This window comes from Mauremys mutica, chromosome 2 (assembly GCF_020497125.1).
Source record: "Mauremys mutica isolate MM-2020 ecotype Southern chromosome 2, ASM2049712v1, whole genome shotgun sequence".
In the NCBI taxonomy this organism is placed as follows: Eukaryota; Metazoa; Chordata; order Testudines; family Geoemydidae; genus Mauremys; species Mauremys mutica.
This window is the reverse complement of record NC_059073.1, coordinates 282,123,862-282,150,797: the sequence shown is the minus strand read 5'-3', so window position 1 is coordinate 282,150,797 and position 26,936 is coordinate 282,123,862. Positions and strand designations below refer to the sequence as shown.

Below are 26,936 nucleotides of genomic sequence, written 5' to 3'. Positions count from 1 at the left end.
TTGTTTTCTTGGGGTTAAGACACTGGATGGGGACCCAAGAGAGCTGGGCAGGGCCGCCCGGGGGGGGGGAGAGCAAGTGGGGCAATTTGCCCCAGGCCCCGCAGGGGCCCCCAGGAGAGTTTTTCAGGGCCCCTGGAGCGGGGTCCTTCACTCGCTCCGGAGGCCCCGGAAAACTCTCACGGGGCCTGGGTCCCCGGAGCTTCTTCCGCTCCGGGTCTTCGGCGGTGGGGGGTCCTTCCACTCCGGGGTGGAAGGACCCCCCGCCGCCGAATTACTGCCGAAGTGGGACCCGCCACCGAAGTGCAGCCCGGTCTTCGGCAGTAATTCAGCGGCGGGGGGGGCGGGGGTCCTTCCGTTCCGGGACTTGCCGCTGAAGGGCCCCGAAGACCCGCGGTGGGGACCCCCCGCCAGCGAATTACCACCAAAGACCAGGTTGCACTTCGGTGGCGGGTCCCGCTTCGGCGGTAATTCGGAGGTGGGGGGTCCCCGCCACGGGTCTTCGGGGCACTTTGGCGGCGGGTCCCGGAATGGAAGGACTCCCCACCGCTGAAGGGCCTCGAAGCGGGGGCCCCCTGCCGCCGAAGACCCCAGGCCCCCAGAATCCTCTGGGCGGCCCTGGAGCTGGGTCCTATTCCTGGCTTAGGTTTCCCTTAAATATTGGTAACCATAATTTGGCATAATTCCTGATTTTGCAACCTTAATGTTCTTTTAATGCAATTTTAATGTACTGCATTTTTGTATATAATAGATAGATAGATGAAAAGAATAAAACTGTGTAGTTATCTGTCCACTGGCACTTACATACTAATCTGAGGGATGTTATGGAAAAACCAAAGATATAAACATTGGCAAAACAACCTATATTTCCCTAACCTTGTTCTTGGAAATCCTGAACTGCTCTGGCTGATGCTTTCCAAAATATTCAGCCTGAAGCAATGACTCAGCATGGAAAATTTGAACCCAAATGAATAAAGCCCAGAAAAATGATAAGCATTTGAAAACAGGAGCTTATAATGGAAAGCATTAAACAACCGTAGCAATTGGTTTTGCTGACAGTTTATCCTATAATAAGCAGGAATATAGAAAAATTAAAAGTAAAATGTGGACAGCTGGCTAAGCAACAACTACGGGGAAGATGGGATGTTATAACAATCTACGAGCAAGGATGCAAATAGGAAAGAGAGAATGGAATGATTTAGGATAATAATGCAAAGTGTATGACTAAGAAATTAAGAAAAAAGAACAAGTAAGGTGAATATCAGGAGAAACTTCCTGGCTGAGATGTAATGGTCTGTGAATCTCCCAAAGGAAACAATAGAAACTCTGTCACTTGAGGCATTTAAAACTGGATTTGCAGAAACACTACTAAATGTATCCTGTCCTGCTTTGGCAGGGAGATGGACCTGGAGACCTAATAGCTTCTTTACATCTCTAACTCCTGTGAATCCCTAATTCTGAGAAGGGGGAGGCATCCCACACAATATGCAACCAGGGCTGCCCGGGGGGGCAAGTGGGGCAATTTGCCCCAGCCCCGGGCCCCACAGGGGCCCCCACAAGAATACAGTATTCTATAGCATTGCAATTTTTTTTATGGAAGGGGCCCCCAAAATTGCTTTGCCCCAGGCCTCCTGAATCCTCTGGGCAGGCCTGTATGCAACACTAACTGTTCTTTGGTATTGTTGCTGAATTAATCATGGGCCCAATCCTGCTCCCACTAAAGTCTATGAGAGTTTTTACAAGTGAACACAGTGGGAGCCAGATGAGGATGCACATCATTCTCTTGTGTTTTACTGGAGATGGTGTGGGTCAGATGCTGGGAATTCATGCAGCCTAAGGGACTGTACCTTTCTCTCAGCTGGTGGTAGGGCTCTCTTTTGGAATTTATTCCATCTTATCATATTTCTTTCTGACAGTGGATGTAGCTAGTAGTTGCCTACAGCAGAGAAAAGGAAAGATAGTTCCTATTAAGGACTCAGAGAACAAAGTAAGTTGACAGTTATTGGTTTATGGCTGCATACAAATATGACACTGGACCCTCGTCAGTAAAAACATAGAGAGAAGAAAATCTTATTGTAATAATTGTGGCCTGCTCTGGGGTATATTCTTATCTTAGTTACACCTGTGTCAACCCAGAACTCCACTGGACCGAGTTATTTCAGATTGGCATAGGTGTAACTGAGAGCTGGATCTGGCCCCTTATCTTTTGTGCTGTGGTTGTATGAGTTCGCTTGCTTGTGATAGGAAAAGCAAACATTCCTTCCCTGCACAGTCACGCTGTTCTGCTTTATAAGCTCTCTGTCACATCGAAAGACATCTGAGCTCCAGTCAACACCATCACACCCAATGCCTCTGCAGGGGGCGGGAAAAGAAAGGTTAGAAGACTAGGTTAGAGAAATAGTCGTTCTCCTCTAACATAAGTGTGTATGTATACATTAGACTATAATAGGCTGATAAGCTGGTAGCTTGGACTATAAGGCTAGTTACCCGATTTTCAGACTTGCTAAGCATCTGCAGTGCAAATTTGTTTCATTGGACTCTGCATCCGTTTAGCACCTCTGAAAATCAAGCCCTAGATACCCAATTCTGGCCCACTGGCTTGGAATGCTCACTTAATGGGAATTGCAGTGTTGCAACAGAGGGTAAAATTGATTTAGTCCTAAGTGAAGCACAGGATCTGATTCAAGAGGTGAACATAGCTGAACCACTCAGCAATAGCGACCACAGTGTAATTAAATTTTAACATCCTTGGGGGGGGGGGGAGTACCAAAGAAGCCCACTATGGCTAAATATTAGAGTAAAAGAGGCAGTTAGAGGAAAAAAGGCATTAGAAAAAAATTGGAAGTCAACTCCTAGTGAGGAAAATAGAAGAGAGCATAAACTCTGGTAACTCCAGTGTAGAAGAATAATTAGGCAGGCCAAAAAATTGAATAGCAACTAGCAAAAACAATCAGCAATTTGTTTTAAGTACATCAGGAAGCTTGCCAAATAATCAGTGGAGCTGTTGGATGATCAAGGTTCTAAAGGAATGCTCAAGGAAGATGAGGCCATTGCAGAGAAACTAAATGAATTCTTTGCATCAGTCTTTGCTGTAGAGGATTCTTTGAAGGTGACAAATCTGAAGAACGGTCCCAGACTGAGGTGTCATTAGAGGAGGTTTTGGAACAAATTGATAAATTAAACAATACGTCACCAGGACCAGATGATATTCACCCAAGAATTCTGAAGGAACTCAAATATGAAATTTCAGAACTACTAATTATGGTATGTAACCTATCGCTTAAATCTGCCTCTGTGCTAGATGTAACACTGATTTTTTTAAAAAAGCTCCAGAGGCAATCCTGACAATTACAGATGGTAAGCCTACCTTCAGGCGAACTAGTTGAAACTATAATAAAGAACAGAATTATCAGACACATAGATGAACACAATATATTGGGGAAGAGTCAACGTTCCTTTTGTAAAGGAAAATCATGCCTCCCTAATCTATTAGGAGTGTTTGAGAGAGTCAACAGGCATGTGGATAAAAGTGATCCAGTCAATGTAGTGTACTTGGACTTTCAACAAGCCTTTGACAAGATACCTCACCAAAGGCTTTTAAGCAAAATAAGCAGGGATGGGACAAGAGGGAAGGTCATCTCATCGATCTGTAACTGGTTAAAAGATAGGAAACAAACAGTGAGAATAAATGGTCAGTTTTCACAGTGGATAGAGGTTAATAGCGAGGTCCCCCAAAGACCTGTGCTGTTCAACATATTCATAAATTATCTGGAAAAGGAGGTGAACAAGGAGGTGCCAAAATTTGCAGACAATTCAAAATTACTCAAGATATCTAAGTTCAAAGCTGACTGCAAAGAGTTACCAAGGGATGTCACAAAACTGGGTAACTGGGCAACAAAATGGAAGATGAAATTCAGTGTTGTTAAATGCAAAGTAATGCACATTGGAAAATATAATCCCAACTATACAAACAAAATGATGGGTTCTAAATTAGCTGTTACCATTCAAGAAAGAGATCTTGGAGTTATCAAGGACAGTTCTCTGAAAACATCTGCTCGATGTGCAGCAGCAGTCAAAAAAGCTAACAGAATTTTAGGAACCATTACAAAAAGGATAGATAATAAGACAGAAAATATAATGCCACTATATGAATCCATGGTATGCTCATACCTTGAATACTGCATGCAGTTCAGGTCACCCTATCTTTAAAATATATATATTAGAATTGGAAAAGATACAGAGAAGGGCAACAAAAATAAGGGGTGTGGGACAGCTTCCATATGAGGAATGATTAAAAAGATTGGTGCTTAGAAAAGAGATGACTGTGAGGACATGATAGTGGTCTATAAAATCATGAATGGTTTGGAGAAAATGAATAAGGAAGTGTTATTTACCTCTTCACATCATACATGAACCTGTGGTCAGCCAGTGAAATGAATAGACAGCAGGTTTAAAACTAACATAAGGAAGTACTTTTTCACAGAACGCTCAGTCAACCTGTGGAATTCGTTGCCAGGGGATGTGGTGAAGGCCAAAATTATAACTGTGTTAAAAAATAATTAGATAATTTCATGGAGGATAGGTGTATCAATGGCTATTTAACCAAGATGGTCAGGAATGTAATCCCATGCCCTGGGTGTCCTTAAACCTCTGACTGTGAGAAGCTGGGACTTGTATGACACAGAATGGATCACTCAATAATTGCCCTGTTTTATTCATTCCCTCTGAAGCATCTGGCACAGGCCAGTGTTGGAAGACAGGATACTGGGCTTGCTGGACCATTGATCTGACCCAGTATGGCCATTCTTATGTTCTTATATAAAATTGGGTCATGGTATATAAAACTGGTCAGCAGTTTTTTGTTTGTTTTGTTGAAAATGCTGATTTGTGGAATCAGAACTTTTTGCAGGAATGCATTGGTTTCAGGACAACTTTAGTCTGAAGGTTTTTTCAAGTCCAGGATGGAATTTATGGTCAAAGCCAGAGAAGGAGACATTCACTGCAGAATAGCCAACAGTCCAGTGGTTAAGACACTCACTTGGGACAGGAGATGCAGGTTCAAGTCCTTGCTCCAAATTAGGCAGAATAGGGACCTTGGGTATTCCACTTCCCAGGTGAGTTCCCTAACCATTGGGCTATCAGCTGTTGTAGGGTAGATCTGTCTCATATGTTTCTTCAGAGAATTTTCAGAGGGCTCATTTGGGATCTGATGTGGAACAAAAACAAAATACCTGTCAGCAAGTATATCTGTACCAATAAAAAAATTTTTTTGCAGAACTGATTTTTTTTCTGGCCAGCCTTATTGGTGTACTGTGTGTTTATGTGGCTGAATTCTGGTATGCATGCAAATGTAAATACACTGTAACCTTGTTGAAAATGAGTGCTTAGGCTCTTTAATTTCTGACTCAGAGTACTAATTGCAGATTTTTGATATTTTTGAAAAACAGAGAAAGTATCAAAGTAAATAATTCATATATCTTTCAGTTGATCTGGGGCCATTCTTGTTACACCCTTTTGTTCATTGTTTTAATATGCAAGATGCTTATCTTGTTCTTTTATGCTCCTTTAGAAACACATATACACATATGTTTAGATAAAAGTGCATGGCAGGTTACACGTAAACCTTTAAATACACTGTACCTTTTAGTAGATCTGGCCATAGATTTTTATTTAAAACTTCTCTTTGACACACAATGGCTTTTTTCAGAAATAGAGGGGAGGGGAATCAGAAATCAGAAAAACAAATTTAAAAGTTCATGTAAAGTAAGTAGTAAAAAATTTAAAGAAAATGAAACAATTGTCAACATTTTTCACAAAACAAACTTACTAATTTTTGACCATTTCTACATTTCAGAGGTAAAATGTGTTGAATTTAAATAGTACTCTGTTGCACTGACTGTGCATGTTAATGATACAATCAAGTGAGGAAAAGGTGAGGCATAAGGGTGCAGTGGAGCATGGTCTGTAGTGTTACGAAAGGGGTTCTGTTCTTCAAACAACAATGATGATTGCTTCTCAAAGATCTTTCCCCAGCACATTAGAATATGTCTACACTGCACAGAATGTATGGTGACATGTACAGTACATGCACTGCACACATCCGTACCACAGCTATAAATAGCAGTGTAGCTGGGGAGGTTCTGCTTAGGCGAGTAGAGTACAGACATGCCAGATCCATAGAGGTATGTACCCTACACGGTTCTCTATGTGCCCAAGTAGTGCCTCCCCTGTCTACACTGCCTCCCCACTGCTGGAGCCTTTTCCTGCTGCAGGGAGCTGCCAGAGCCTTTCCCCACTGCCTTCCTTCTGCCAGAGCCTTTCACTGTGGCATGTAGCTACACACTGCATTGTGGGTGGAGCCCACCTTTCAATGAAGCATGTAGCAAAATGTACCCTACATGCCAGCACCAGTGGCGTGCTGTGTAGATACACTTTTAGGCAGAAGACCAAACCAACTTCCTTTGAGTGATGATGTGACCAGTGTGTGAGCTTGTGATAATACAGCAGTTTTGTTCTTCAGTGATAATTGAAGGGAGGGGGGTTATAGTATTATCACCGGGGAATCAGCTATTCATCCCCTTCAAATTCAAACCTGGCATGGTAACTGTCACTCTTACAGTGCAGACTATCCTCCATTGCTTAGATACTTTCCACCAGCAGTGCCTCAGTACTGATTCTCCCCCATGCATTCCATAAAGCTCTTTGCGACTTAGCATCCTGTCTGTTTTAGGAATGTAAATGTTTAAGTCAACAGCAGATGACAGATCATATGTGTACTCCTGGGATTTTAAAACTCATCCTGCACACTGCGACTTGTTTGTACACATTCTGTCTCTCTTGTTCTTTCTCAGTCCTGTGCTCTTGTTCTTTCTGTGTCAGCTTTTTGATTCAGTGGACCATGGGTTGTTGCATCAGTGTAAAAGGGACTGAAACTTCACGCCAGTGGCTCCAGTCAGCCAAGGACACAGAACTCAAGCAGCGGTGAGGAGTAATTGTGCATCATCACCAAAGGATTTGAAATGAGATCCAAGGGCTGGAAGCTGAGGCTAGACAAATTCAGACTAAAAATAAGGTGCAGGTTTTAAACTGAGAGGGTAATTAGCCATTGGAGCAATTTGCTAACAGTTTTGGTGGATTCTCCATCATTTGCAGACTTCAGGTCAAGATTGGATGTCCTTCTATAAGATATCCTCTAGCTCAACCATAAATTATGGGCTTGATGCCGGAATCACTGGGTGCATTATGCAGGAGGTCAGATTAGAGGATCATAATGGTTCCATCTAGGCTTAAAATCTATAAGAAGTGACAACCCTCCAAGTTTATCATTTTCTCCATGTTGTCCAGCACCTAAATGCACTGATATAATTTCTTAACAGAGTGCAAAGCACCATCAGTATGCTGTATTTCTCTTATCATGTGGTCTCCTCATGTGTGCTCACTACCCTAGATGTATGCCAGGGCAATATATGTTGAGGGGATTGTTCAGTAGTAGTAAACAAGGTTAAAAATCTTGGCAGTATTTTGGACCAAGATCTTTCCAGAGAAAAACCTACGTGTCGAACAAAGTACAAAAGCACACTGTATGAGCAGTGTTTGTCATTATTTATCCTATGTTGACTTGTGAAAACCAACAAATGACCTCATGACCACAAGGTTCACTGATTGTAATTTCCTCCTAGCAGTAATCAGAACAGGCCTTTTCATTGATTGAGCTTATTTGAAATGCAGCAGCATATTTGCTCACTGACTTGAGCCCGGCATTCTTTGCATTGTCTGCCTATATAAGCCTTTACGCCTGGGCAAATTCTGCGCCATTGTGCACACACAGAATTCATGTCCCGTGCAGAATTTTTTTCTCTGCAGAAAATACATTCTGCCAGAGAGGTGCTGCAGTTACACCTTTTGCCCATCAGAGGCTGCTGTGGCACCAGAACAGAAAGCAGTTGCTCCGGGGCGGGAGCAGCCCCAGCTGTGGATAAGAAAGAGAAGAACCTGGGTTCCTCAGAGTGCCCTGCCTGTGGGGCCATGTCAGGAGGCAGAGGAATAGGGGCACAGACAGCATGGGGCACATAGGGCTGCTGAGGGGGTGTCAGACTGGGGTTCAAAAGGGTTAGTGAGGGGGACAGACTGGAGTGGGGACTGAATAGGAGTGGGGGTGCAGGGACACATGAGTATGGGAAGAAGGAGTTGGATGAGCGGAGGTGCATGGCCACTGGGGGTGGGGTCAGGGGTGGCTCCAGGCCCCAGCACGCCAAGCGCATGCTTGGGGCGGCAAGCCACGGGGGGCGCTCTGCCGGCGCCGCAAGGGGCTTGCCTGCGGCTTGCCTGTGGAGGGTCCACTGGTCCCACGGCTTCAGTGGACCTCCCACAGGCGTGCCGTGCTTGGGGCAGCAAAATGCCTAGAGCCGCCCCTGGGTGGGGTGCAGGGACACATGGGGATTGTGGGGGGGTGGCTAAGTGGGGGTGCAGGGACACATGGGGACAGGGGCAGATTTGCCTGACTGAAAAAGGCTAGGGGTCAGCCAGGGTCTGCATGGGGGAGGCTCCCTAACAATCCCTCCCTACCCCTGCAAAAAAACCCTTCCATACTTCTCCCACCCACACCCAACAACCCTCCATGTTCACACCCAGGCTCCTTCCCAGCAATTACTTCCCTCTCCCTCAGCTCCTCCGTTACCCCTGACTCCCCCAAGCCTTTGCACTGTTTCTGACAGGTGTGGGAAATGCATTTCTGTATTGTAGTTCAAATGAATTGTTACTCAAAGTTCTGTATTAATATGCCTAGTAAGGAATCTATTTATCAAAAACATTTCCTCAATCTTTTTTGTTGTCTGTATTGGTACAGACATACTTACTGACAGGTATTTTGAAATAAATTACCAAAATAATTGAAACTGATGTGATTATATTGTGTTGTTTTGACAAATAAAATATGTAGATTTTTAAAAGATGGTGCAAAGAATTTTTAATTTTTTTGGCACTTAATGCCCCCAGGATTAATAAGCTGGAACGCTTGGTTTCTAAAACCATTAACAATTTAGGTTAAGGCTGCAATGGAGACCTCTTTGAGCATCATCTGGGAGGGCATCTCTTCTCACACAACACCTGCTGTGTAGGGCTCTCCCCTTCATGTGTTAAGTCAGCAGGGAATGACTCCTTTGCTATAGGATCTAGGATATGTAGAGTATGTAGGGTATGCATGTAGGCTAAGTAGGATATGCACCTTGCTCCTTGTTGAAAATCATCTCAATCCACTTTCACCTGCTTCTGGAAAGCATCTGTTATTATTTAACACTGATCAGAGATCAGGGCCTCATTGGGATAGGCTCTGTACAGCTACTTAATTTTTTCCCCAATTATGCTTTTTAGAGTATCCATTGTTGAAAGCATATATATATATATATATAAACTTACCCTTCTATTCCTATTTCTTTTTATATCAGACTTGTTTGTTATCTGTTTGAATGTTAAAAGGACGTATTTTAATTATGTTATTATTGCCTTTATTTTGTCTTCTTTGTATTGAACAAAGGCTACTAATGAATTTTAAATACTGATAGCAATCACTAAGAAGCATTAAAATTATACATTTTAATTTTTACAACTGATTCTTCAAGAACTGAAGTATGTTTCTTCCTGAAAATTAAAATCAGTCAATCAAACAAAACCTTTTATTCATCAAATACCCAGATTACTGTAACTATATATGCTGTTTGGTGGATAATTTTCAGAGATTGTATTAATATGGGAATGTGCTTGTTAGAAAGCAGGTTGTCAATTCATGATTCCTTCACTTTTGTGGCAGAAAACTACTTCATAAAAAATGGCACTTCGGACGCACTACTCTGTGGCAACAGCTCAGATGCTGGGTAAGTGCAATTAAAAAACATCTTTGCTTCTTTTTTCTTTCTTTGACACATATTGGTTCAGTTCTGTCCATTTCTAACTGGCATGGAGTAGGGATTTCAATTTCCCAGTGTCAGTAATAATGGAAACAAAGATAATGACAATATCATGCATCATAATAACATTTTCTAAACAGCAGAGGAAAGAGGTTGGTGTGTCTCACTTATCAAGGTCTGAATTCTTCAGTGACCTTATTACAAACTCCTTTTCCAATCAGTTTAATTTTCTCCTCAAAAAAGTGCTTGGTACTCAATAACATTTTGGCTGAGTGGATAGTAGTTTAAAGGAAAGGTGAAGAAGGAAGCAGAAAAGTAGAATGGGGAAATAGACTGATGATTAATTCCAGTATTTCTAGCAGAGGAGGAAGAACAGAATAATAAATTCAAACCTTTGGCCAGTACTGAAACCAAGATGTTTTGGACATGCAAAGACACTTTGTTAATCTGTGAGCTTCATGTGCATGTAATGCAGGTGTAGAGGGTATGTATTCCAGTTTCTCAAACCTCTGTAGGCAGCAGAAGGAGCAGGAAATATAGGCCTCTTGAGATGCAAATTCAGGTTAGCTGCACAGAGGCAGGGTAGAAGCCTTCTCAACTGTCCTTCTCATAGTCCTTCTCAACTGTCTTTGATCCTGATTCTCCAGGCTCACTGGAAGGTGGTGTTGTGATGGAGGGATTTTACCTGGGGAGTGGGTGGCTCTTGTGAGTATGAGAGGATTTGGAAGGAGGTTAAGCTATGAGGTGAGGAGAAGGGCCTATGATGGGAAGGGAGAGGGTTTTAAGCCCTTGAGGGGTTCTGAGCTGCAGGAAGTTGGGTAGGCAGGAAGAAAGTGGATCTCAGAGTGAGGGGGTTTGTTTTTGAGTTAAGAGGGAGAGAAAATTCTGAGATTGGTAGGTGGGTGAGAAGAGAGGCTTTGGGCCTGGTTGAGAGGGAGATGAGCGTGTTGGGGTGGGCTGAGTTGGGAGGGTTGAGTGTGGATGAATGATGAGAATGGAGATGTGATTGGCAGGAACTCTGGTGTGTCTGAAGGAGGATCTGTTGGTGAGAGGAAGATAGAAGGAGATAGGAAGGTAAAATCTAGGCTGCAATGTGAGGAAAGGCAGAGAGAAAGAAGAGGTCAGGATAGGATAAAACAGTAAAGAGCGCCAGAGAGATAAGCACTTTTTCTGCCTGCCACTGTCTATATCTGTATTTACATGCACACAAAGGATAACTGGATGTGTCAACCTTCCCCCTGCATGTCTTGTATGTCTGATCTGTATTGCCAGGCTGATTTAGACTGTAAGCTCCCTGGGCAGAGGGCCATGCCTTCCTCAACATTATTTTCAGGGAAGGTATAACGTCAGCACTCAGTAAACAAACCTGGATGATAGTAATACACTGCATTAGTCCAAGCTCAGGCTGGACTCTAAGGCTATAGGGGAATTTTCTAGGAGGTCTCAGGACTTAGAAGTCCCCTGAGGCCCTCCAAGCAGTGGTAGTTTAAACACAGGTCCCACTGATATGTGGATTTGAGTCCTGGCTGGCAGCAGGATACCTAGGGCCCAGACCTTAGTTCCATAATGCCATTGGGGCTGAGGGGGAGCAATCACTGCTGGAGAAAATGGGGATCAGGAAGTCATGATTTAGAAAAGGTTGGGGGTGCTGGATTTGGTTTCCTCCCTTTGGCCCCGAGTTTGAATTTAGTGTCTGGTTCAGGTTAGTCAGCTCCTTTAAGAGCCTGTGAGCCTGCAGCCAGGCAGCCCTGTTTGATTATTGGACCCAGCTGCAGAGGGTTCAGATTATGCCTATAAAGGGCTGAGAGAGCTCAGCTGAATGTGGGGAGGGCACTCACCCAATTATATCCTGGAAAGTCCTCTTTTTGGCTGGTTTGTCCTCTGTCTGGTAACTGGACGTGCTTTTGTCTAGTATTGGATGGGAGACACCATTTTGAATAGCATGCCACTCCTCCCACACCAGCCTGACCTCGCGTGCGGTGCGCTCTTGAAACTGGTGTCCCCTGTGTGGCGTGACCTCACACACACCGTGCAGCCAATGTCATGCCAGCAGGGGTCATTCCCAGAAGTGCCAGAATGTCCAGTATTCTGGTAACGTGAGCAACCACCCTAGTTGGACGGAAGCTGCAGGAGGGAGGCTGGTTCCTGTGACAGGCCCCGGAGGAGGGTGAAAGGCTCCTGCAGACTGTGTTGGTCAGGGGAATAGCTTTGTGTGTGTTCGTGTGTGTGTGTTATTTTCGTTTGGATTAATAAACTGTGGGAAGAGCCTGAAAGTGACCTGGTTATGGTGTTTAATCCTTCTGGGGGACACACCAGCAGCAGTCTGCCATACCTTCTGGGCTGGGAGCTGACACACTTTCAGCTAGATTCACAAGTGGGACTTAGGCTATGGCTACGCTACAGCTTAAGTTGATATAAGTTATGTGTGAGTTAGCCACCCTCCTTTAAGTGCCGGTATGGACAGCGCTATGTCAGCAGGAGAGCTTCTGTCCTTTGTAAGACACACGAGGTAACTTTCCTGCTTTACTCAACACTAGTGAGGCCTCAGTTTGAGTACTGTGTCCAGTTTTGGGTGCCAGATGTGGACAAATTAGAGACAGTCCAGAGGACAGCAATAAAAATGATAAAAGGTTTAGAAAACCTGATCTATGAGGAAAGGTTAAAAAAAGCTGGGCATGTTTAGTTTTCAGAAAAGAAGACTGAGAGGGCACCTGAGAACACTCTTCAAATAGGCTAAGGGATGTTATAAAGAAGATGCTGTTCAGTTCTCCACATCTATTGAGGATAGAACAAGAAATAGTGGGCTCAATCTGCTGCAGGGGCAATTTAGATTAGATATTAAGAAAAACTTTTGAACTATAAAGGTAAGTAAGCTCTGGAATAGTCTTCAAGGGAGGCTGTGGAATCCCCATCACTGGAGATTTTTAGAAACAGATTAGACAAACACCTGTCAGGGATGGTGTAGATTTACTTGGTTCTGCCACAGTGCAGGGGGCTGGACTTGATTACCTTTTGAGGTCCTTTCCAGCCCTATATTTCAGTTATTCTGTTTTAAAAGTCATGGAGACATGGTGGGATATATTAAAATAACTGTATGTTCCAGAAACTTTCTTCAGGACACCTGAAATGCCCCCTTTTTTATTTAATCAATTCAAACACTTTTTTTTTTAATCTAACTACAGAATGTTTGTTCTAGATGTATTGTTGTATCAAGCAGAATTTGCTGGCGTACCAGGAATAACAGTGAAGTGGAAACGAGGTTTAGTGTTGGGAAAAGTGTTGGAATGAAAAGTCAAATGAGCATGGATCTTCCATTGTTGTTTGCATTGTTGTTATAGCCATGTTGGTCCCAGGACATAACAAAGTCAAGGTGGGTGAGATAATATCTTTTATTGTACCAACTTCTGTTGTCTCTGTCTCTTCCACCAACAGAAGTTGGTCCAATAAAAGATATTATCTCATCCACCTTGTCACTCTCAAATGAGTGTGGATGAGATCAAAGCTGTTCTTATTCTCAAATTGAATGTCAGTGACACTTGTTCAGTGTTTCATGACAAATACATTCAGAGCACTTAGTTACTGGGGAAAAGAAATCCTCCCCTCTGAGAAATAAGCATGTGTCACCGAGTCAGAAGTTGGAAGTAGTGACACCACCATGATTTTTTTTAAATACTTTTCCTGTTGTGTGACTAATTCACAACCTTAAACATAGATCTGCAAAAACACCCCCATGTTTGATTTTCAAAATATGGCCACCTTCGGAAATATCCAAATTGATTCCACTTTGCAATTACAACTTTTGTATCCCATTTCTGATTAAAATAATAGGGACAAAAACAGCTATTCTGATTGCTAAAGAGGTTAACTATTTAAAATATTGGGCGTCTTTTTATTTTGTTCCCTAAATCTATGACATTGCATCCAATTTTAAGCACCTTATTTTAAGAGGGGTCAGAAAAGATCCGGCACATGGATCAAAGATATGGAAGCTCTTAGTCATAATGATAGACTAAAAGCTGTTTCAGCACCACTGGTGATATTATGTGTATTGGAACCATGTAGTGGGGCTGCACTTCCTCCAAACCTCTGAGTTTCTTAGTGGCAGCAGGTGATAATGCATACTACCTGTTCAGCAGCCAGACTGTAGATATTAACACAGTCTACAGTATGACCAAGAGCTGGGCATGAATCACCAGCCATCCCTCAAAATAGACGTATGCACCCACACAGCTGGCTTATCTTTGGAAGATCCCATGGAAGGCATACATTTTAAGGAGAGATTTGAATGAGGAAAGGGAGTTTGATTGATGCACTGGTCGAGGAAGTCTTCCAACCATGGAAGGAGGTAAATAGAACAGAGTGGAGAATGATACAGAGGGTGCTAGCAGGCAGAGTTGGGAGCAGTGGAGTTAATAAGATGAGAATAAATGGAAATGAGAACAGGGATGCAGGTGGTGCAGAGACTCGTGGAGGTAAAGGACCGGAAACTTGAACTTGAGATGGAAGGAGAGGAGATTCCAGCGAAGGGACACGGGAGACTTGGTGTTTTAGGATAATGAGTGATCATTACTGTCGTGCTATCTGGAGTGGCTCATGACTGTGAGTGCCTACCTCAGGGCAGACTGTCAGAAACAAGGGCAGACACTCCAGACTGGTTGTGTGTTCTATGATTAGATTTCACCAAGCCAGTTACAAATGTGAACTCCTGACAGTCTCCTGGTCTATCTTGCAACCCAGACAAACTGAACTTTGTGATAAATGGTCACTTACACCAAAAATCACACCGCATTCAGGTTGTTTCCAGTCCCAAGAGACCAGTCACTTAGCCCAGATCGACTGGTACCCTAGATCTTACATCAAAGACAATGCCTCTAGCCAATCCTGTAATAAACTATCTAAAGGTTTATTAACTAGGAAAAAGAGATAAGAGTTATTTAAGGGTTAAAACAAGCAAACATATACACACACCTAAGTTACTCTCTAAATCCTAAGAGTGACAGAGTTGTAGTGATCTGACAATTTAAAGTGTCTTTCAGGGCAGACCCGGAGGCAGCCCCTGGGGATCTCTGGCTTCAGTTCAGAGTCTCTGGTCCTGTCAGAGTTCAAACAGATGGAAAATTATCCTGTGGCTTTGTTTTATTTCCTTCCTTCAGCTTCCAAATCTACAGGACAAGCTTCCTTGCACATAGCATTTCTCAGGTGTGATAGGGCCATTAACCAGTCCATTGTATTGTGATTTTCCTTGATGGCCCATCTGATTTTGATAGTCCTTCTGGATGGGTGGAGAGGAGATGATTCCCTTGCCTGAGTTCACAAATTCAGAGCAAACATTTTCAAACTTATAAAGCAAAACATACATATTTTCCTAAAGCATGGAATGCAGACATTGCGAGTGAGATTAATGCATGCAGCAACTTATAAACATTTCATAGATTCTAAACACCAAATATGTTCTTATAAGCCTAATACCTATTTAGAGGAAACCTAACACACAGGTGAATTGGTCTGTCTCCAACTATCAATTTTTTCAGTTCTGAGTTAATGCCTGCAGCCTGGGCAAGAATTGGGATCTGGCCTGCCAGATTCACATCTCTAGAAAGGAGAGAAAAAGTATCTTGCAAAAGTACTTGTTGCATTTTGGATTTAGCTCTTTAGTAATGAACAGGAAAGTGTGTATCACGTACTTTGGATTTAAAAGACAAAACTAATAACCTGTAGGAAAACAATGAGCCTGAACTCAATGGGAGTTTGAGTAAGGACTGAAAACTGAGTCAAGTCTTCAGGATTTGGCCATGCATTCCCTATAAATAGAGCTGTCTTGAGGCCTAAACTCTATAGGAAACTGTATAGGACACCCATTTTGTAGGGACACCTCCAGCCCAGTCACCACTCCCTCTTGCCCCCCTTGGAACACCAATGTGGCTGTGGCTCCAGCCCCTTTAAGGGTTTCTCCTTTCCTTGCAGCAGCACAGCTCTAGCCCATAAGCAGAGGTGGTGGCCAGAAGGGCACCAGAATTATAGGTGTTGACTATGACTTAAAAAAACCAAACAAACAAAAAAACCTACCCGAAAGATTTATGTTGATCTCTGGTACATGTTTTTAACTGATAACAATAAGGGAAAAATGTTCTTTTTCATTTAACCAATTGGCTGCTGCTGAGCATTGGACTAGAAAACACCTGCTGTGCTGCTGAATGTACCAGATACATGCCCATTGTCTTCACTGGACCACAACACCATGGCAGATGTGATGGTGGAGGGCTGGCAATGAAAGGATTCTCTCAAGTTACATCAAAACTCCTGTATTATTAATGTAGTCACATTATGGGATTGCTCACTTTTCCTACTGAAATCGTAACTTGCTAATTTTGTAAAAATGCTTATAAACCTGGAGTCTGGTGTTTCCTTATCAAAACAGGATACAAATGTAGAGGAGCCACATCAGCTTGGAATTAGTCGATTATCTCCTTCTGACCTCACTCCCTAGCCTCCTACTCCCACCCTCCAAAAAAAATGAAAATGAGTTTCAGCTTCTCCACCTGTCCTGAGTCTTCTCCCAATTTTTGTGATTTTTACAATGACATTTTCCTATTTTTTCAGATTTTTTCTCTCTCCCCTGTGGTGGTGTGAAAGATGCACACAAACAACAGGGGAAATTGTCTGCTAGGGGAAACTCTGAAACTGACTAGACACAAAGTGCTGTCAAATGCACAAGTAAACAAACTGGGCAGCAAAAGATAAAAGTAGCCTTCTGTTCTGTTTGTTTTCATTTATAGTAATCTCACATGCTACTTGGGCCAATAGTAAGAAAACCATTTTTTCCAAGCAGTGTGGTTTTTCAGTCAGTGGTGTTCTTTTCAAGTCTCAAGGTCAGACTGCTTAACATTTTTTTTCCCTTTTGCATGACATGTACCGTATATTCAGCTCTTAGGCTGTAGTCTACAGTATCATACTAACAATGCAAGTACATTTGCATCATGTCTGTACTGATATTGCCAAAAAGGCTAGTGAATGGGAAGAAAAATCGGCCTCTAAAGCTACTTCAGGATATAAAAAGAAGGCACCTTTGGCAACTGCATCCTAGTAACTGTTGCTATAGAAACTTTAGCTACCTTTATTCTCACTGTGACCTTGATTTTTCTTAGCAGGCTACTTAAAAATAACATATAATATATATAAGCCTTTGTAACTCTTTTGCTCTCATCTTAGTCTATGAATAAAAGGAATTTAGAATGGAAATCCTCTTAAAACATTTGAAAGTTATAAAATGAATCCTAATCTGTTTTAAAGTATCTTTACAAAGGTATTTGTTGTGTTGCTCTGTTTCACTAAGGCAATCTATACCAACACATAAAATTCCATCTGTGACCCCCACTTTTTTTTCATAGTTACCAAGTATACAAAAGTGGCATTTTAATGATGAGCTTTACTTACAGCCATATTAACAGCACTTTCGTACAGTGTATCGTAGTGATGCTATAGCCTGATGTCTCTCAACTGTAGTAATAATCCTTTGCACTTACATATCTTCCATCCAATGATTTCACAGTACTTCACAAATGTTAAGACACTCACCATACTCCTCTGAAGAAGGTAAGTAAATGTGCCCCATCCTGAGGAATGGGATGGTTCATTTACTTCGTTTTATGTACATTGCTTTACACTGCCCTATGCTGCATTTCTCACCTGAACCATGGCAGTTTGAGAGAGGTGAATAACTTCCATGACCACAGATACCATTCAGTATACAGCATCCTTTCCCACAGCTGCTACTCCATTGACAATAAAGAAGCTGTGTCGTGTAACACAGCCCCAACTGTGCTGGAAACTGTTGAATTGAAGGGGAGGATATACAGGTAGCAACAATGGAAGTTTCCTTTATTCTGCTGCCGACAGCTATAACAGCTGAGGTTTTTTACCCACGAAAGTTTATGCCCAAATAAATCTGTTAGTCTTTAAGTTACCACCGGACTCCTTGTTGTTTAAGCTAGAGCTCTGGTTTGCCTGAAATTAATAAGCCTCCATTTACTATTGTTGTTGTTAATTATGTATTGTAGCATCCAAAGGCTCCATTCAGGATTAAGGCCCCACTGTGCTTGGTGCAGTACAGACATATACAGGGCTGGCTCCAGGTTTTCCGCTGCCCCAAGCGCCCCCCCCCCCCCCAAAAGCTGTGGCAGCGCGATCGCGCCACTCCACTCTTCGGCGGCAGGGCCTTAGCTCCGAGAGGGACTGAGGGACCCGCCGCCGAATTGCTACCAAAGACCCAGACGTGCCACCCCTAAAGCGGCCTTGGTATGGGCCGCCCCAAGCACCTGCTTCTTTAGCTGGTGCCTGGAGCCGGCCTTGGACATACAGAAGAGAAATCCCTTGGTCTGAAGGGTTTACTACCCAAAACCACAAACAAAGGGGTAGAGGTTAGGGATACAGGTTGGAAGTAAATTAACTTGGTGAATATTTGGCTCAGCTTTGTTATTTACCTGGGGGGAGGGGAGGGGAGGGGAGGAAAGGGAGAAAACAATAGCTACAGCTCATTGGCTGCTTAACCATGATCATCAGGCTGGGTCTCCTGGGCATCTCCGCAGAAGTGAGTCTTAAGGAGAATAAGGAAGTTGGTTCTGGTATTTTATCAGGGAGTATTTGCCATGCACAAAAGCAGCCTGGGAGAAAATCTGGAGGTGTTTGAGGGCTTAGTTATCGCATGCCCCAAACCAACAAAGTGTGCGCATAAATTTAAGCATGAGTCGTTCCACTGAAGTCAATGGGACTGCTTGTGCTTAAAATGAAATACGCTTCAGTGCTTTGCTGGATTGGGGCTGGTGTGTTCAGCATCTAACAGAAGTGAGCCCAGTTGGCTGATGTGTGGCAAAGGCTGGGATTGCTGGCAGAGCAAAGGCAGAGTCCCTGTTTTTCCTTAAAACTGTGGCATCTTAAAATGCCATTGAAGATGATGTCATTTTGTAAAGAACTAGATGCATTCTTTTAACTGTCAGAGCTCATGATCCAATTACGAAATAATTTAATAAGCAACACTAATAATCTTATTACAATCCCTCGTAGCGGATAGCATATTTTAAATTAACTTAACTAAGTTTTGATGTAACTAACACACTCTTCATCTACTTTGTGTTGGTTAAAATCATATTGGAATGTGACAGATGTGTTTGTGGCAGGAGAGCTCCTCACTTCAATGTAAAAAACCACAAGGAAGCATGCATACAATCTTGTGAAAAATGCTACAGCTTACAGGGTGCACACTTTAGTACCCCACTCTTAGGGCTAGATTGTATATTTGAAATGCCGCATCTGTGAGTGGATCATTAGTGTCAAGGACTGAATTCATGATTTCTGGGTCTAAAAGCATGAGCCAGTACTACCTGAGCTAAAGTAGCCAGCTCTGTTGGTCCAGGGCACAGCGGACTCATCAACCGCACCGAGTGGGTGTGGGTTACACATTTACAATCTGCCTAGTTAAGGGTCAGTGCATTCCCATGCTGCCCAAGCAACAGAACAGGAGCTTCCCCCTTGCTACAAAGGTGTAGCAGTCTGCTGCTGGCCCACACCAGTAGTAGATTACAACCTCCCTTTGCTGGTTTGTGCACTAGGGGTGGAGCCTAGAGTGCCCACTCCCCACCCACCACCTTGAGAGGGCAGTTGTGGGCACATAATGTTTGTTTACTTCTGCATGCCTGATGTCAGGGGCTGGAGAGGCCACACAGGGGTACTCCCATTTGCACGGGTACATAGGTTTGGTCATGATCTGGTTCTCAGGGTATAGGATTTATATGTGCCTGAACTGAAAGCCAGTGGGATTTTTTTGGGGGGGTGGGGGTGGGAGGGGATTTGTTTTGTGGTTGCAAGCCAGTGAGCATGCAAAGGTCTGTGGACAATCTGAGCCTATATGCAGTCCCCTCTGTGTGATACCTAGATTTCAGCTAATTGCCTAAGTTGCCAGAGCCTCTCAGGGAGCACACCCTCCTGTTTCACATCAATTATCATTGTTGGGCTAATTTAGTAAGTCCAGTAATACTCCCTATTTGGAAGTCCAGTGGTCCCCTCTGTGTGTGCGTGTGTGTGTGTGGGGGGGACCTCAGGCTTTTACCCCCACTGTGTTGCTACGGGGGTGTTTCTCATTCTATTAAAATGTACCTATTAAAATTTACCAATTAAAATTTATTTCAGTGATTTCAGCTATAAATCTCTCCTCTCATTTTCAGAATCTTTCAGTTTATTGATATGCCAACCCACAACTTTTACAGGAGCGATGAAGATTCCTTATAGCAGTTTTTAAAATTTGAATAGTCCAGTTTGTACCTGTCTATTTGCCTCCAACTTTTGCTGTCTGTTTATAAAACATCATATGTAATAGATGGAGTTGGACTTTTGCTACCTAGGACAATTGAGAGTACAGACCTCTGCACAGCCCTTCATATGTTTAACGACTTCGGGGGGTGACAACATTAGCAGCTGTGAATTGCAACCTCCTAGCACCATATGGTATATGGTCAAGCTCTGAAATGCTGTGATCCAACACACAGTAGTTCACCAATCTTCTTTCACTGTAAAGCCAGAGTAGTTCATTACAGCCTGGATCAGCAGGTTCCTGGGTTTGTCCAGATTAAAGTCTTGAGCCAGAGCATTTTGTAATTATGGCCCTTAGCTATTACTACCTGGACTGCCCAATCTGTGTCATTATTTAAAATGAGGTTTATTCTTAGGTCCTTTAATTTTCTGTACTGGTGCCAGCAAACTATGGTGATTATGGCCTGATGGATGGATGGGTAGATTGGTGCTTTTAACTGTTCTTAATTGATGACATTGTAATTGTATTGTGATTAATTGTACAGCACCCTGTGAAGGATGTTATATTAATGTAGCTTCTTGTGGTTGCCAGTCTCAGTGAAATCCTGTCAGACTCTTTCTCCTAGAGCTGTAGAGCCTAAAGAGTCTGCTTGAAAATCCAAAGAGGAAGACTTTAACATCCTATGTAAAATCCTGAGATTCCTTTTTAAAAAGAAAAGCACCTCAGAGGGAATAGGTATGGTTCCCAAAGAATAATCTTAAACGGGAGCCCTTCCAGCTAACAAATCCCTTACGGCTTCTTCATAGAACGCAGCCACTTTTCAAATTTTTCTTTTCCATGCAGTGTTTCTAAATTGTATGCACATCCTATGGATCACCACTCTTTGTGAGGGAGTTTTTCTACAGTAGGCTCACTGGGAATCTCAGGTGCGAGCAAAGGTCTCCTTTTGGTGTAAGAGGATGAAAGGCTAGTACAGATATTGGTTAATGGAGTTCTTCAGCTCAAGTGATAGAGGCTCATGGTTTTAGTACTGACATCCCTCAAGTTTGAACACTGCCGAGTCCCCGGAGGTATACTTTGTACGTGTACTCCATGGTCATACAAGATTCTTTCGTATTAGCAATCTATGATATACCTGTCAGGTCATCTTATGTTAGTGGGAAGACTGCCGTATTGCAAGGAGTTGTAAGCATAAGTAAACTTGCACACATTAGTATTGTATTACAAACAGAAGATATTAGACCAGGTTTCTGTCACTCCCTTCAGCACCAGAAGGGTTACAGCACCATTGCTAGTGCTTTTCAAAAGAGAAAACAGGCATCCTTTCAGTAAACTGCCCCAGGTACATATGAGTAACTGGTCCAGTTCGCTTCCACTCAAAAAGAAGTCACCCCAAGCAGTGATGGTGCCAGTGAATCTCAAGGGGATCTTCTAGTGGCAGTGCAGTCCAATGTCATGGTGCCATGAGGCTTATCTGAGATTTGATGTGAGTGGCCAACAACTCAATATTTCCCTTCCCTTTAGCTACAGCCTTTCACCTATTCATAACAGTCATTGAAGATGGTCTCCAGAGAAAAAAGCATTCCAGAAATCCTTTATCTGTGCTGTATTTGGAGACAAAAGTCTTGCTCACTTGCAGTCAACAGCAAAACTTGCATTGACTTCATTTGGAGCAAGGCTAGGCCCAAAGTTAATGAAACATGATATCCTTCAAGCCACATACAGCGCTCCTCAGATGTTTCAGCAACACCTGCTCTCTTCGGGTGATTAAAATAAACAAGAGCACAGTGAAACAACCCAGTGGGACCACTTGGGATTGTTTTTCAGTGAAGAACTGAGGAAAGCCTTTCCCTGCTTGGATTAAAAAAAAAATCCCAAGCAAAGTTTAGTCATTTTTTCTTGAAAAAGGGAATGAGCCTTACAAAAACTTCTCATGGCCTGCGTGGCCATGCTGCCTCAAAGAAGGCAAAATGAATGTTTCTTTAGAGTCAAGAAATCATTGGAAAAATATGCTAAGCATACCATGGACACTGTTAGGTGTCTGCAGTATCAGGTGAAAGACAGAAATCTAATGAATATCTGGCACCTGATGACAATACATGCCATCATGTTGGGAGATGGGGCTTACTTGAAAGTTCATGTTCCACAGAGGAAATGGTCAGACCACAAATTCAGAGTAAACACATAGATTTTAGAAAAGAGAACAGCTGGAGTTTTATTCCTTTTCCTCTTCCCCAAGCCTGTAATGATAAAATCAAAGTAATGCAGGACTTGTGGATCTCAACAGAGGGAACCAAAGTAGGAAAGCTCAAGAAGGAGATACTTTTCTTAGACTGGGAGCAAAAGAATTGAAAATGTCTCTGCTTTTTTCATGTAGCATAGTCAATATGGACTAGATCTTCAGAGGGTGTAAATCAGCAGGGCTCCACTGAAGCACACAAAATCTGACTATATTTTCATTTGCACAGTTAATAAAATGTAAACTATGGGGTGGAGGGTTTCTACCTTCATCTAAAGTCCCATGCAAAGATAGATATGGATGAATCTTGCAAAGTTTCTTTCTTTCTTTTTCTTTTTCTTTTTTGTTTTTGTTTTTTGGCTTTCAAAGCAGATTTATTTAAAACCTTGTGCTTGACTAATGATATTAGATTAAGCTTCTGAAAGTGTTGTTGAATTCATAATATTGGTGTCTGGCACTGGAAGACTTCAAAACCACCGACAATGCACTGAAGAATTATCTCAACCCCAAGATCACATTGCTACCTTGTAATATAAAGATAGGATCTATACCATATATATAGCTGTTCTGTTCAGGAAACAATACCGTGACACTCCCCCCCCCAACCACCGTCACCACCGCATGACTGACTTTGAATCTATTCTAATTTTGGCTTGAATTCAAAGATTTACTTTGATTTGCTTCTTATTTTATTAATATTATTTTATTTTTATTTATTATTACTTTTTGGTTTGGTGTCAATTTATATTTTGTTTTACTAAACATTGTGCTAAAAAGCAATTGTGATTGAAACACTCTATTGTGTAATGGAGTGAGAGGGTTCTTCTTATTCTGTCACAAGACGTGTCATACTTGTTGGACATGTTTGCCGCTCCACATGACTGGTGAAGAAGTGTTTTACAAGATCAACTGACTGGATATTGCTGATTAATAGCCCTGACTATAGACAAGTTAGAAAAATTTGATTCTTCTTTTTCACAGGTAGAGGTTCAAATTCACCAACTCCAATGCAGAGTATGTTGCTCTGTTCAAAAACACTGCTTGGAAGTTGTTCTTTGTCATTAAAATGCCTTCACAAAGCCACATTATTGTAGCCATTCCTAACCATGTCAACTAGAGCTTTTACAGAGCTATAAGACCCTTACTATCCAGAGCATAAGCAGAGAGTATCTGAAACAACTGTGTGGAAAAAGGCATGCAAGTTCTGCTGAGTTCCTCTTTTCCTGCCTGTTAGATGGATCTGGTGCCCTTACCAAATTGCTATTTACATGGTTGCTTTAGTAACTGAGGGTAGGTCTATACTTACCTGCCGGGTCGACGCGTAGCGTTTGACTTCTCGGAGTTTGAACTATCGCGTCTAATCTAGACGCGATAGTTCGAACTCCGAATGCGCTCCCATTGACTCCGGAACTCCGCCACCGCGAACAGCGGTGGCGGAGTTGACAGGGGAGCCGCGGACTTTGATCCTGTGGCGTCTGGACAGGTAAGAAGTTCGAACTAAGGTAGTTCAACTTCAGCTACGCTATTCGCGTAGCTGAAGTCGCGTACCTTAGTTCGACCCCCCACCCTAGTGTAGACCAGGCCTGGTAGAGTTAGTTGTAATTAATGTACTTTGTTGCTGTGTATGGCATGCCATAGTGTTTTAGGGGGAAAAAAATTGTAAGGAGTTGTGAAATTTAATGAGAGAATGTTTTGCTTGCGGCATGCCATGTAATAAAGGAATTTGCAAGATGCACGGACTAGAAGCTTTCCTGAGAGAAGCAGAAAAGTCATTGCAGCAGTTTAGGTAAGGACTTTTCTTGGAGTGGATGTGAAATCCCAGGCTCCTCTGGTGAGTGAACGGAAAGGTTGGACACTTAGATGAAAGGTTCACTGGTCCCAGAGAGTGAGAAGAAGATCAGGCTGAAGGGTGGAGTGCTCGGATCACATATGAATATTGAGCCAGATCCTCTGCTGTCATAAATTAGCACAAATCCAGTGGCTTCAATGGAGCTTTGTCACTTTACACCAGCTGAGGATCTGTTCCAGCATCTCAGCAGTTCTTGAGATAATTGTAAGGGGTAAGAGAAGCCTATTTATTATTATAGTTAGTGACCTGGTTATCAATCCTCAATTCACCTGTTTAGGGTGGATCTTCTTTGTGTACTGTAAGCATTCAACCTTAAATGTAATATGTAATCTGAACTTTCACATGAGATGGAACAGCTTGCCTGTATGTTTCTATGGCTGTAACTTTCAACTGAAAGCAGCCAGTGTCATCTGTAGGAAAACCAGTTCCTCCACATTGAAGCCACCTGTAATTAGCTTTATTTTCTATTATTATTTGTAGCACGTGTCCAACGGGATATAGATGCCTAAAGGCAGGTGAAAATCCTGATCATGGCTATACAAGCTTTGATACTTTTGGCTGGGCCTTTCTCTCTTTGTTCCGCCTGATGACACAGGATTACTGGGAGCGTCTCTATCAACAGGTATCAGATTTTTTTCATTAAAACATTAAATAAATCAGTCATCCACTTACAATGATATATTGGTCTGTCTACATAATGAGTTAGGGTGTGAATCTATAGCAGACTAGCTTGATGCGCCCTATCTCGTTGTGTGAAACAGAAGCATGTTGGACTGCGCTACAGAACTTTTAGTGCACAAGGGCTACACAGCAAATTAGTGAGTGGCAAGCTAGTGTGCTGTAGATTCGTGCCCTGGCTTGCTATGCACTAACTCACTGTGTAGACAAGTCCAAAGTCAGTAGTTGACGTTAGAAGAAAATTGGTGGAGGTTAGACACAGAATGAATGACTATCCTGTGTACATCCTAGTCAGGAGCCATCAGTTGCTGCAATGAATTTTTAGGAGATGATTGTCAGTGGATGGCTAAGGGCAGTTGGTAAATTGGAGAAAGAAGCTCTCATTGGGTAACTTGTTTGAATCTGAAAGATGTCACCATATAGTGACTGTTTGGTGGCTGGTGTAAAATGAGTTGGTGATCCCAGTCCCACTCAAAGGAGAATGGTTTGCACCTGACAAAAACCATCACTTCCCTTGGAATGCTTCTTGACAGAATTAAATGGAGAAGGAGAGTAAATTGTACCCACACACCTAGGAGTGCTCTCCCCAGAGCAAGCTTTCCATCAAGGAGGCTAGTGAAGGCAGGGGGCTGGACTCGATGACCTTTCAAGGTCCCTTCCAGTTCTAGGAGATTGGTATATCTCCAATTATTATTATTATTATAAAAAGGAAGGCTGAACAATTAGCATTTAGTAAATGTACCACTGTCTGAGGGCAAGTTCTGTATTAGCACAGAAAAATTATATTCAGATGGCAAGTTTCTGAAGGTCTATATTCAAAGGAAATCAGTGTGCTGACTTTTTAGGTGAAGAATGCTTTCTCTGCAATTACTGATAAGTTTATCTGTTATCGAACAAACTCAGACCCAGTATTCGTGAGAAAAAACACTCATTTTAAAATGCATCTTGCTGCATGACACAATGATCACCTGATTAAATTATGGCAATTTCATGATGAGAGTGTAACTTCCTATGATGTGATTGTTTTTATATTGAACGGGTTTCTGTTCAGGCTGTTAGCAAAAATCTAATTTAATTAAAAGTAAATATAAATCTTTTAAAACATTGTAGAAACCTTAAACTTAACTATGCATCAGACTCTTTATTTTTGTGCTTGCAGACTCTGAGATCTGCTGGGAAGATCTACATGCTTTTTTTTATGCTGGTCATCTTTCTGGGCTCATTTTATCTGATCAACTTGATCCTGGCTGTAGTAGCCATGGCTTATGAAGAACAGAACCAAGCCACTATTGCTGAAACAGAGGCAAAGGAAAGGAAGTTTCGGGAAGCCATGGAAATGTTGAAGAAAGAGCAGGAGGTCTGTAAACTATTTTCTTGTTGGTCTTAGCCTGAACATGCAATACAACAACACTCAATCTTTATTCTAAACATATAAGCCAATGAAATAAGGGCTCTATTGAAAATGAGTTGCTGATTATTGTCTTATTCAGAGGAGTTACAATCTTTTCTAGAAGAAATGTAATGGGTAATGTTTGTGACTGGTAAGGGCTTGTCTACACACAAAAGCTGTACTGCTTTGCCTCTACCAGTAAAGTTAAAATCGTGCAACTTCCCCACACTCTCCGCCTGCCCAACAGCATGGACACAGTGATATTGGTAATGGTATATAAGGCATTTTTATACTGGTCTATCTGTGTCCATACTAGTGATTGTACCGCACATCTGCTTTGGTAAACATCATGCCCCTAACTGCAATAGTTACATGGGAACAAAAGCTGTGTGTGGAACTGGACTAAAGTAGCCACACTTCTCTTCCGTACATGTTAACTAACATTCTTTTTTCATTTGCTTTATTAATCTTACAGTTTCAAACCACTATTAATATCCTATTGTTTGACAAAAATGAGAGAATATGTAGGGTCACCTGTTTAAAATATTTACAATTCTGGGCCTATACAGGGAGTTCTC

The 26,936-nt window shown here is 42.4% G+C and overlaps 1 protein-coding gene across 3 annotated transcripts in view; it reads left to right on the top strand.

Annotated features, from left to right (window-relative positions):
- Window positions 1–26,936, top strand: part of LOC123363577 (sodium channel protein type 5 subunit alpha-like) — a 276,479-nt gene that overhangs the window by 62,120 nt on the left and 187,423 nt on the right. For all 3 annotated transcript variants that reach the window (XM_045004716.1, XM_045004715.1, XM_045004714.1), the window contains exons 7-9: window positions 9,803–9,866; window positions 24,771–24,912; window positions 26,128–26,325. In XM_045004716.1, coding sequence (XP_044860651.1) covers window positions 9,803–9,866; window positions 24,771–24,912; window positions 26,128–26,325 — 404 coding nt within the window. The remainder of the gene's footprint in view (window positions 1–9,802; window positions 9,867–24,770; window positions 24,913–26,127; window positions 26,326–26,936) is intronic.